General features: G+C 35.0%; 1 protein-coding gene across 1 annotated transcript in view; it reads right to left on the bottom strand.

Moving 5' to 3' along the window:
• Positions 1–434: 434 nt before the first annotated feature.
• The window catches only part of NALF1 (NALCN channel auxiliary factor 1), a 444600-nt gene continuing 431780 nt past the window's right edge, over positions 435–13254 (bottom strand). Inside the window, exons 2-3 of the mRNA XM_031557642.2 lie at positions 11668–11839; positions 435–3908 (exon numbers count right to left, since the gene is read on the bottom strand). Of these exons, the coding sequence (XP_031413502.2) occupies positions 3613–3908; positions 11668–11839 (468 nt within the window). The 3' untranslated portion in view covers positions 435–3612. The remainder of the gene's footprint in view (positions 3909–11667; positions 11840–13254) is intronic.

Raw genomic sequence — 13254 nt, 5'->3', positions numbered from 1 at the left:
TTTTTGTCGTTAAAATATGGTGTGCAGAAGGACAGCCTTCATCTGCTATATTAAAAAAAAAAAAAAGAAAAAAAAGGAAAAAAAAAAGATACTGTCTCTTTAATGAAAGAAAAATGTCAGTATAATGTATTACCAAATGCAAATGCAATAAGGAATAACATATAGCTCTGGTTATGTTATATGACATTTGGCTTAGCAGTATTAACATATTGCACAGAATCTGGATTTTCCCTATTGCAGAAAATAAGATGATAAAATACATGGGAAATATATCTTCTCCATACGATTATAAAATAAATATTATTCTATATTTTTTCTTTTTCATCTCATCAATCATTTGCAGAAATATTTTAGCATTACTTGCTTGTTAAGCCAGTTCTTTATCATGTATGTATTAGGCATACAGTACAAGGAGAAATGGAACAAGATGGCAGTTATAGCAGTGGCAAGATGCAAATTTATTTTGGAAAAAAAAAAGTAATATGTGCACAATATTGAGCATGCTTAAGATTGTGCCAGGGAAACTAGTACTGAGTAATGAGGAATGGATGGAATGAAATTTTGCATCATACATGATTACATGTTGCTTAACTTCATAGAAGAGTCTTTGTCTACTCCTGATGTCCCAGGTGCCACCAAGAGAAGCTGTATACCACACTGCTGGAGTGAAAATGACAACATAAACCCCAGCAAAAGTCACCTCTGCAACATGACTCTTTGTTTCAAAAATAAAAGAAACAAACTTCAGAAAGATGACAGAGAAAATTTACAGACCATTGAACTGCAGGCACTGACTCCAGGTGGGGAGAGGGGGAGGAGTTTATTACATATTGTATGTAATAATTGGAAGTCCATAATTACTTCCTGCTTTTTTTTTTTTTTTTCTTGCTCAACTCTAAATTGGCTACTTTATGAATGTAATGATGTTGTCACTGTTTTTCCTTGTATATCTCATATTGTATGACACATGACTGAGTGTAGCCAAGCAGCGAAGGGGTCATATTTTTCACTGATACCACTTGAAAACATTTTTATAGAAAAAATAAGGGATGAAGGATGAAGAAGAGCAGGAGAGGGGGAAGAAAATGCCTTAAAAATAACTCTACATTAATTCATCATGTGGCAAAACAGAAATAATAACTCTTCCTCATGTGCCAGTTAAATTGAGATGATCCAGACTTGCCAGTATACTGGTACAGTGTGAAAAAAGATGACAGTGAGTAATGGCATGAACAACAAAAAAAAAGTATGAGAGGAATATCACAGAAATGGATGCTGGATGGCCTTTGCACAGCAGAGGTAGATAAAGGTTATAACAAACTGTTTACTGACCATGTATACTTGAATTAAGAGGTCAGTTGAACAAGAGCTCACCTAGTAAGAGCTTTCTCAGTAGTGTGACTCATCAGCAGTTGTACAGTACCAGAACACTGCCCAGTTATTGCTCCATCACTTTTCAATTACATCTCTGTCCTTTCAAAAGTCTACATTCTACCATTAGTTAAGGCTTTTTCACTTACATTTCTGCATTTTTCTCTCCTTTTGCATTAATTCAATATAATAAATACATGTGCCTCTAACAGAAACTAAAATAACTAAAAAGCATTGTGTTTTATTGAACAAAGTATAGCATGTGTAAGGAAGGGAAGGGAGAAGTTATAGAAAGAAACCAGTGCTGAAGACTTTTGCATTAGCTGGTGCTTTCTGTTGTCATATTTGCACTAATATGCACATTTTAGGCTCCTCAGTGTGTGTTGTAGTAAAACACCATGAAAACAAATATTCTTGCAAAATATTTGAGCCTTTGCAATTTAGTGTATGCATCCTAACTTGCTTAAACAGCATGGATTTCATCTTTTTTTTTTTTTCCTCCAGAATTTAACAGACCATAAAATGTATACAAAAACACATTATGCACCAGTGATTAAATGTTCTTACAACATTAACATTTATCAAGGGGTACTTTGTAGCTAGAAAGTAGATAACTATAATTTATTTCCTAAGAGAACATTTCCTATAGTCTTCCTTCATCTCCCAGCTACACAGCAAACATCTCTAAAGTGCACTTCCCAAGTGTAGTTAGAGTATAGGAAGGAATGTAAAGTTTTTAAAAACAGCCCTTATTAACTTTTCCTTCCATTGATTCTACTGTAAACTCTAAAAAGCCTTTTTAAAAAGCAAATTCTCATACACTCAGCAGGTGAAATGTTCCCACAAAAATAAAAGTAAATAAATTATAAGCTACTCCAAACAATGAAAAACAGCAATCAGATTACAATCTTTTTTCTTGACTACTCATATTCTAGTATATCTTTACTGTTTTATTGCACATTTATGAAACGGTAGTCCTATATACTTAAAATAGTTTCTTTATCTGTGCTAACACATTCTTGTGCACCCTTAATAACTAGAGTAACTTTCAACAACATAGAGATATTAGAAAAACAATGGATAAAAACCAAAAAGATACTTTGTGTTGATGATGTTCAAAGGTTTCTAGTGTAATTTTGTTGAGACAAAAATACTTGGAATTTGGAAGCTCTTTGCTCCCATTCCCTATGGAAAACTGCTGGTTATGTGACAGCAGGAGAACTCAAAACGTAATTCACAATGAATGCCAATCCTTCACCTCCAATATGAAGGCTTCCCAACTATTCAACTTGCTGAGCATAACTGGTTTTACATAGCATATCTAAAAAAGGCTGCTCCTGTTCAACTGACCAGTGAGAAAGGACTGGACTTTTCAAAATGGGTATTGGAGCAACAGTTTGTTATATATTTATTTTTATTTTTTAACTGTCCGATCCCACCTTGTAAGGAGAGCACTTATTTGTTCAGCTAAAAGGAACCCCTTTCATGCTCCTTTTGGCTTTGCTCAGTCAACAGGTTTGTGCAACAGTGGCAGAGGCACACTGGAATCGTGTACCCATTCATTGTGATTACACAGACAGAAGCAAGTATATTTGTCTGACATGAGGAGGGGAAAGGAGATGAATGGTTCCCATGGGTAAGAGGACAGTTAGATTTGCTGTTTTTTTTCTCTCTTTTTTTCTTTTTCTTTTTTTTTTTTTTTTGTATGTTTTTTTTAATCTTTATTTTGTTTTCTTTTTCCTTTTTGTGTATTTTTTCTTTTATTTTTTTATTTTTTTATTTTTTTATTTTATTTTATTTTTTTTTTACTATGCCATGGAATCATAGCAGTCATTCCTCTAATAGAAACTGACAGGACATAAAAGACAGAACTATCAGATGAACACACACAATGACTAGAAATATATCGACAGAGAAAAGACTTAATTTAGCTTTGAGAAACTGTCCCAAAAATAAAATCCTGTATTAACAAGTGCAAAAAACAAACAAAAAAAGAAACTCCAAACATTAAAACACAGTGTATAAAATGGTGTGAGAAATTTAAGTCACCATACAGCCTTTTAGTCAATAAAAAGCTGTGTTCTTGTGTTCTTCTTGTTTGGGTAGTGGCCCATTCTTTTCCTTTTACCCAAAAGGTCACTGAAGAAGATATCTGAGGGTAAAGCACTCAGTCATTTTTATATTTGACTGTAGTCACTTGGGCCTCTTATGTTTCTGTCATATAAGATGAATCTTTTTTTTTCATTCCTCATTGGTTGAATTATCTTCCAAAGTTGTTATGCCTCCAAAACCCAGTCCTGTTGAGTTCTGTGCTGCTGAGACTGTTAGTACTGTATGTAATAGAATTAATACAAGAACACACAGTTTAAGTCTGCTGTTACACAGTCTTGATGCTGATGAAACTGTGAGCGATGTCCTATGACACACTGTTGAGCCACTTGTTTTTATAGTCCCTTTGGATTGATGATCTGATAATAGTCCCCATCTGACATCACAGCATTCTGGTTCTGCATTGGTTGGATAGTATTCATAGAGCCCTGTAGGGTAAACACAAAATAAGCATCAAAAGACTCAAAAAGTTTGGTAGAAGCTGGAAGGTCAAAGGAGCAGTTGATAGTTCAGATATCTTAGCCTAAACAATTGGATTCATATCTTTCAATCAGCTTCAGGCTCTCAGATGCTTACCATTTTGTACAATTTTGGAGATGCATAGAATAACAGAAAGCAGCATCTAATGATCGTTCAACAGAAGTGTGACAGTAGAAAGAAATGAAGCTAAAAAAAAAAGTCATTCCTCAACAAAACCTGTTATTTAAATTTTTCCTTTTGGGTGAAGTTACAACTAATCAAAATGGACATTTTCACAGAAATAAGAAAGACCTTGAATTTATTTCCCTGTCAGTGAGCACATACCAGTAATGTCCAGGAAAATGTAGACATAAAATAACAAATACTGGTATGATGACAACATTGACAATATTGATTTTCAAACTACTACAGATCCAACAATTTCATAGGAAGTTTCCAATCAAAGCTGTTCAGACTCTGCTTATTTACACTACTTCAGCTGAGTTCTTCCATCTGAGATGATCTCTTTAGTATATCCCAGAGGTGAGAAAAAACTTTCCTTACCATGCAGTAATTGGATCTCTTGATATTTCTTATTGTACAAGTAGGTCATTTCTGCCTTTGGAATTGCACTGAACTATTCAGCCTGATTTCAATATGTATTTTTGAAGAGTTACAGGAATCCCTTATTTTCCAAAAGACACAACCACCTTTTTGGAAAATGCCTGTGCTGTTTTTACTATTGTAAGGAACAGTAACATAACCAGAGTGTTCCATTCACTTCTTGTATATCTTCTTCACTGCTAAACTATCAAAACATAGCTTAGCCTGATTAGTGCAATAATGTCTAATACAATGGAAAAATATCCTTTCTCCAATGAAATAGATATTATAATATTTTTTGCAGTAGCTACTTACCTTAGAGTGTTGTGAGGTCTCATGGTAAAATAACCTTTGCTGAAATATTAGGATTAAGATTTGGAAAGCAGCTACTTAACAGCTATATCTTTTAAACCAACTTCACGTCTAGAAACAAGAACTACATTTTGTCTAAAGAGTCACAGCAATCTCTTTTCTTTCAAAAAACAAAGTCTATACGTTTAGGCTCCACTACTTAGATCCACGCTGACTGAATTATGTGAATATTCTATTAAAAAATCACACAAATCTTAAAATAAGATACAACTAGACGCTTTTATTCCTAATTCCATAATACTGATCTGCAAATACACCAGAAATGTATTAGGTAAGATAAAGATGTTAAAATGCAGATTAAACATACATTTTTTTACATAACACGAGTCCAAATAAATTTTAATTTATTTTTTAATTCAATCAAGTTTTTAAAGATACAAATTGTTGGATGACATGTAAAGGGAGGGTTTACTTTATAGGAAATCATGCAGTCTTTACAAATATGCAGTCAGACCAGTCCTTGAAAATGATTTGTTCTATTACATTTTAGAATTTCCCTTTGGTTGTTGCAAATATTGCTGTTATAATAAAGTGGTCTTATTGCTAATGTCATATTTTCTGAAACCCATCTTTTGAGGCTTATAAGTGCCCAAGTTTGTTAACATGGTAACATATTGGAAATACCCTACAAAGCAGGTAATTATCCAGTCTGTTCCGTGACTGCAGAAGATCAAACTATTAACAGTAATTGAACAGACACAGAAAATGTTTAATGCTTTGATCCTAGTAGGGCTTTCTTACGGTTCCACCCCTATTTCCAAATTTTCTTGTTATAGGAAAACCCCAAATTCCTTTGAAATAAAAGCCCATGTATGCAAGTTGGTAATCAAAAAGTATTTAAATAGTTTATATGCACTTACTGAAATATAAATAAATTGAGGGCAGCTCTGCAGTCAAGGCTGCACTGAACTTGTTCCTTAATATAAAATTAAATTTCCTCTTTATTTCAATTCAGCAATTGAATTTAGGCTTTGAATTTGCAGTTGCATATTTAGTGATCAGTTAACTACAGAACCGCTATTCATGATAGTTGCAGAACATTTAGATAAATTCAGTCAGAGTTTTGCAGCAAAATAAAAAAGCTTAATTTTTGTGCCTCACCACATACTCATTTGTAGCTGTATCTATTTTGGCCTCTTGGAACTCCTCACTCAGGCTACTTATCCAGAAGGTTACAGACATGACATTTACCAGGAACTCTGGAAAGCTGGCTACTTTAACCTTGGAAAGGCAGGAGAAAAGGACTATTTTGTTCTTTTATGAAAACATCTCATGTGGACATAGTTTGAGCAAGAACTAAGGCTACTCGTTTGAGTTAATGGAGACTTGAATATGGATAAATACTGTGTATCCTGCTCAACTGAATCATATTGAAAGAAAAATGAGTGACAGCATGAGTATCATTCACTTTGTGTAGAAACATCTTTGTGGGAAAAGCAGGAAACTGCAAATATTTTCTTACACTATAATTAAAATTTTAAAGACTGCGTCTATATATATGAGAGCTGCTGCAAAATTAATGTCTCCTATTTTATAATATTGGTCCAAGACATCAGAGGTAGAAGTTGGCGGTATGGCAGTAGAAACTGAACCTTTTCACAAGTACTGCATTATGTTTTTTTGCCATTTGACAGATGGCAGCAGAGGGGCAGTTTGACAAAATGGCTTCTGATATCGAAGTGTGAATGAAGCAAAGAGGTGGAATAGAACTCCTCCCTGTGGAAAAAAGGCACCCATTAACATTTGTCAACACTTGCTGAACATTTATGAAGACCGAATAGTGGACGTGAGCTCAGTGAGGAGGTGGGTGGTGTGTTTCAACAGTGGTGACAGTGATGTGAAGAACAATACACGTACCAGAGAGCCATGCACATCTGTCATACCACCGAATTAAGAGCATATAGATCAGCTCATCCACACAGATCGTATAATGATGGTGACTATACTGAAAAATTGTGTCTTCTAGCTGAGAATTTGGTCAATCAAATAGTGTTATTTTGTTCTTTCCATATATTGTAGTTTCCACAAAAATTAAGAGGAGACATTACTTTCAGAGTGACATACATATGTAATGTATTACTGATCAGCTATATCACCAGCTAATTCAGAGAATGCTGTGGTTTCTACCTGAACATGTGCATTTTTTTTGCACAGCAGTCCACATGCAAAAAATGCTTGTTGCATTACCACTCCTCACCCCAGTATTGTCAGGATGTGCCATGCTTGTATATGAATCTGGATCTGTGGCAGTGGGTCTTGCTCAGCCCAATTGGTTTCTTTCATAGAAGAAGAGCCATGGAGCTGTAGCACTTTGCAAATTGTACTCACCATCAAAGGAAACTGGCCTGGCTGGTGTATTTATGGTCATGAGTATTTTGGAAAGATAAAGAAATAAAATAGATATTTTTTAAATATATTTTGTTCTTTTCCTTATTTTCTTTCTCTGTTAGTATAAACCATGGTCATATTTTACATATATTTATGATTTATTTTGAGACGTATATCAAACTTGAAGAAAATAATGTATACTATAAGAAGAAAACACATTTGAATGTAGTATACCAGAAATTTTGAATGCTCCAATTTGTTATGATGCACAAAGTAATTCGTGCCTGCCAAGAATGATCCATCGAGCAGTGACATCATTGTATCAGAGAATGCCAACACACAGCATGACATTTCTCTTTCTGAGGAATTATTTCTGAGATTTCAATATTAACATTTTCCAACTACAGAAGGAAAGAAAACTCATTAGACATTATATGACTAGATTTCATTGCTTGCTTAAATCTGATCTGGAAGCCAGATCTCTTTGATCCTATCCAGATGGTCCTCTCAATTTCTAAATTGCTGTGTCTATGACACATCATGATGTTTCTATTTAGGTATATATTTTATACCATTTGTATAATAAAATTAAATGTAAAAGAAATCTTAAAGACGAATAAAATAAGAAGAAAACACAGTTGAATGTAGTATGCCAGATTCTTTAGTAAACAAATTACTTTAAACTTCTGAATAAAGCTGTCTAGCTCTTTTAAAAAGATTAATTTTCATTTCAGACTCCATTCCAATGGTTGCAATATATACAGATTGCTGTGTTTTAGTTTTTTTCTTTCTCTTTATATGTTGGAAACTACTATAGGTAGTTGCCTATGGAGCATTTTCCTGTATTTGTGTATACATTCAAGAAATATACATTTTCTTCCATTACCTTGCATTGTTTTTTTTTTTGTTTGTTTGTTTTGTTTTTGTTTTTGTTTTTGTTTTAAACATGTATGGGACTAATTTCATTCTGGTAGTGTGTACGCTTATAAAACCAACCAAGCTACAGTAAGTCAGAAAAATAAGTAAATAGCTGACACTCAAGCCTATACAAATAACCTCTTTAGCTCCTCTATGTTGAGATGCAGGTTGAGTGTGAGATAATTTGCCTCTAGCAAGCATCTGGTTTTCCCTACTTCTCCTCTAGTTCTGTTCCTACTTTGTGCAATATTTAATGAGACCATTTACTGCTGTGATATGATAGGAAAGTCTCCAATCTCAATAAAATCCTAGCATGAAAAAAAGCAAAAACAACACAACAACAAAACGAAACCAAAGTCAACACACGTGGGTTCCCTATCCCAGTTTCCTGCTTATTTGCGGATATTTGTGGCTTGCAGTCAGCAGACGCGCTGACTGCCAGCTCGGCTCAGTGCCCCGCTCCCCACTAGGTGCTGCTGCCCGCCGCTCCCGCAGCATTACGCAGCGCCGCCGAGCCCCCCCGGCGCAATCCACCCTGCGTTCGACAACAAATAAAAGCAGCTACTGCCAGCACACCTTTTCCTGTTACTTGTCTTCTACGATATATTGAATAATACGATATATTGAAGGGCTTTGTAGAAAACAGTTCTGTCTTTCCATTAACCTAAATCTCTTCCGAACATTAGAGGAAATAGTCTGTTACCATGGCAAGAAGGAAGGAAAGCCCTTATTATAGAACTATCACTTCTAAAACATTATTAAAGAATACCAGAAGCCACAAATTCTTGACTTTTTTTTTTTTTTCTTCTTTCAGTGATAAATCATCCTACAAGCAGAGAAGTCCCTTCTCCAGAAGATATTATTCATCATATCATATTATAGAATCACAGAATGTCTGAGGTTGGAAGGATTTTTAAAGATCATCTCATTTTAAAGTTTCAACCTCCCTGCCTTGGGCAGTGTTGACAACCACTAGATCAAACTGCTCAGGGACCCCTGCAACCTGATCCTGAATGCCTCCTGTGATGGGACATGCACCACTTCTCTGGGCAACTTGTTCCATCACCTCATCACTCTCTGAGTAAAAAAATTCTTCCTAACATCTGATCTAAATCTCTCCTCTTTTATTTTAAATCCATTCCCCCTAGTTCTATCACAACCAGACCATGTCAAAATTCAGTCCCCTTCCTGCTTGTAAGTTCTCTTCGAGTACTGGAAGGCTATAATCTGGTCTCCCCAGAGACTTCTTTTCTGAAAGCTAAACAAGTCCAACTTCTTCAGCCTTTCTTCATAGGAGAGTCATCTTTGTCTTCTTTGGATCTGCTCCAGAGAGCGTAACATCCCTCCTGTACTGGGGATCCCAGGCCTGGATGTAGTACACCAAAAGGGACCTCACAAGGGCAATGCAGAAGGGGACAACCACTTCCCTCACCCTGATGGCCACCCCTCTTTTGATGCAGCTGGGGATACTGTTGGACTAATTATCCATATTCCTCAGTTAGCTAGCAAGTCTTAGTTTCATGAGTGTGAAAAATCTCATACCAGCATAATCCACTTCAGATCAAATTCTGCAGTCTTGATCCTGAGGGCGCTGACTCAACAGGACAAGAAATCCAATCAAATAGTAGTGCACCAATGACATGAGAATAATATTTATAATTGTATCATAATTTTATTTTGAATGTTTTTAATAATACTCTGGTGATTAACACCAGCTACTTCAGATGGACTGGAGTCAGTACTGTTAGTGAGTTGTACAGAACTACTCAGCTCATCAGGTGCAGATGACTACTTAGGCTGAACTAAACAACCCTTGTCTCTATTGACCACATATATCAGATCTTCATTGGCTACAGTGAGAACTTAGTCACAGAGTTTATGTGTAGATCTTTAGATTATTATAATCTGCAATGAAAAAGTTCAATCCTTCCCCGAAGAAGAAGAGAATATTTCAGTTGGAAGAGATCTTCATTTAGACCAACTGTCTGACCACTGAAGGGCTAACCAGTTAAAGCATGTTACTGAGGCCACTGTGCAAATGCCACTTGGAAACATGGCGCTTGGATGCGTGGAGCATCAACCACATCTCTAGGAAGCTTGTTCCAGTGTTTGACCACTCTCACAGTAAAGAAATTTTTCTTAATATCTTATCTGAACCTCCTCTGGTGAGGCTCTGTGCTGTTTCCACATGTTCTGCTACATTAGTGACCAGGGAGAAAAGCACAACATATCACTCTGTGCTTTCCCTCCTCAGAGAGCCGCACAGACAAACGAGGTCATCTCTCATTCTTCTCTGGACCGGACAACCCAAGTATCCTCAGCCTCTCTTCACAGAACATAAATTCCAGCCCTTCAACCATCTTTGTTACCCTCTTCTGGATGTTTTAAAGTATCCTAATAACAATTTTTTTTTTTTTTTTTTTTTTGGCACAGAACTGCACAAAATATTCAAATTGAAGCAACATTACAAATAAATATAGTGGGAGAATCACATCTTTTGATCAGTTGACTGTGCTGTGATTAATGTACATCAAATGTGTATCAAACTTTGCAATGCAGCCATAATTTAAAGTTAATTTTGTCTATTTGTAGGTATTTAGACCAACGTGTCAAATGATTTTACTGCCAAAAGTCTTTTCTTGATTTAGTGGGAATAAGATGCCTGAATAGATTCCGAATTCTCAGTTGATACTATTAGCACCAGAAATATACAGATGACATTGATATAAGCTGAAATTCAGTGTGATGAATCCCAATCAAGCCTGATTAAATAAATAAATAAATAAATAAATAAATAAATAAATAAATAAATAAATAAATAAATTTGATACCTGCTTGTTACCTATCATATTCTCTCTGGAAAGTCAAAGAAATGTTAAAGGAAAAAAAAAATGATTTATTAAACGATCCACAGACCTATATAAACAATGATTTTTTTAAATTAAAATCCTCTCAGAATCTAACTAGAGTCAAGAAGAAACCAAAAAGATGAGTGTTTTACGGGGAAAGCTCTGATTCTTAAAATTCTTCACTAGAGAAAAGCCTTTCCTTAGATATTTACCATCCAAGAGTTACTGCACATTTCTGATTACAGCATCTCAGATCCTTTGTTTATCTGACATAGGAATATAGGTGAAGAATGTTGAAAATAGTAAAAACTGACCTCATATTTCTCTTTTTTTCTGAGTATTTCATAACAGAGTTTGTTTTTTCTGATTCTCATGTTAGACAGAGCTACAGATATCCTCAATGAAATTGTACAGCACAAAAAATAACCATAACAGATTTATTCTAATAATATTGTTTTATAAAGGTAATGACTGTGGCAAGCTGAAACACAAATCTGCATATTAAATCTGGGCTCAAATCCTAGGACTTCAGGGATGTCTTTGTTATGAGGAATATCTTCAGTTTCTCATAATTGAAACGATAGGAGAAAACATATTCAAAGTCTCCTTCACATTTAGCTTTATGAAAAAAAGTGAAATTAGCTTTTCTATACTATACCTGTACAGATGAAACTTGATAGTCCTCCGTAGATGACATCATCATTGTCTGGTAATATAAAGGGACACCTTGTCTGAACCTCCAAACAGTATTGCTTGCAAGGAATTCTGTTGCTGCAGTGAAACTGTGTGACTTCAAAATACTGGGAACAGAGCCAGGCTTTGTAGACAGTCTGGAAAAAGAGAAGAATCAGAAGTATAGATGGATGACAATAGCACTGTCATTATTAGAAGAACATACTGATCTGCACATCTACAGTAACATTGCTTCTGAAAGCAAATTTTGCGACACTCTCATCTGCGTAAAACACACTTTTAACTTTTGACTATCTCCTCACTTCAAAAAAGAAAAGTCCAGCCACGTATTTCAAGAAACAGTCACTCATGAATTAGGCAATTGTTATTATTTTCTTAGTTCATAAATAGGTTTTTTCTTCTCTCAGATGCATATTTTTATCATGAACACATGTCACAGACCCCTGTCCCTGTATCTTATGAGATACAAACCATAATCAGAATATAATTCGTAGCTAGTGAGGGAAGGAAAAGAAGCTTTTAAAGATAAGTGCAGTAGTTTCAAACTAAACTCAGGCCAGCCTTGTTCTTGATATTGTCTAGAGCTAAGTTTTCAGGTTGCAATAGATGGTGCTGCTTCCCTTTGAATAACACCCTAACAAATCCACAGCATGGAAATACACATTAGGAATCCCGAACAGCAATAGCTGTAGACTAGGAAATAAATATAGACCAATGCCTACATCTGGAGCAAAGATGAACACATTGATGCCACCTGACAATGCGTAACCATGGTTGCAGGACTTGTGATTACTTCTACTATAATTATCACAATTTAAAAGGAAAGTAAAATAAACATGTTGATTTTACTTTCTTTTCCTTTTCAACAAAGATCTTAGACACAGGAATTAAACTAGTCTTTTGTACATAGGAAAACATAATGTGATCATATAAAAGTACATTGGATAGTGGCCTATGAAGGTGATGAAACCACCATGTAGAAGAGGAGTTTGCTTCCCAATTTTGTTTTTCACTTATCTGTTCTGAAGTACTTAGTTTACTGGTTAGATAGTTGCTATCTAGGCTGTTATAGAATGAAAATATCCTGTCTGCATTCATTTATAATACCCCCAAAATAATTTAAAAATAATACAGAAAACTGGATATTTTCCTTCTTTCTATGCTTATTCCTAATTAAAGAGACAAAAAACAAACAAACAAACAAAAATCAAAAAACAACCTGATGCCTGAGTGGAGCAACCTTGCAGAGGGTTTTGTTTGTTTTCAGCATGCTTTTTTCTCATCAGTTATACTTTTTACTAGTGTAAGTAGTGTACTTAATTTGAAAGCATTCATCTCAGAATCACAAATTTTATATTGTTTGCAACAGTAAGAGGTGTGGGTAAGGTTCGTAGGTAATAAAGTGAAGATTCTATCATTAACGTATAGTTTACATCTATCTCTTTACAGTACTTTTTGCCTACTGCACTCCATAGAGCAAGATTTTTTCATTACAAATTCAATTTTAATGCTAGCAGGATTTTTATCCACAATAAATGATTAATGAGGAGAA

The sequence above is a fragment of the Meleagris gallopavo genome, chromosome 1, assembly GCF_905368555.1.
Source record: "Meleagris gallopavo chromosome 1, MGAL_WU_HG_1.1, whole genome shotgun sequence".
Lineage (NCBI taxonomy): Eukaryota > Metazoa > Chordata > Aves > Galliformes > Phasianidae > Meleagris > Meleagris gallopavo.
The sequence above is the reverse complement of the archived record's forward strand: the minus strand, read 5'-3'. Positions and strand labels throughout refer to the sequence as shown.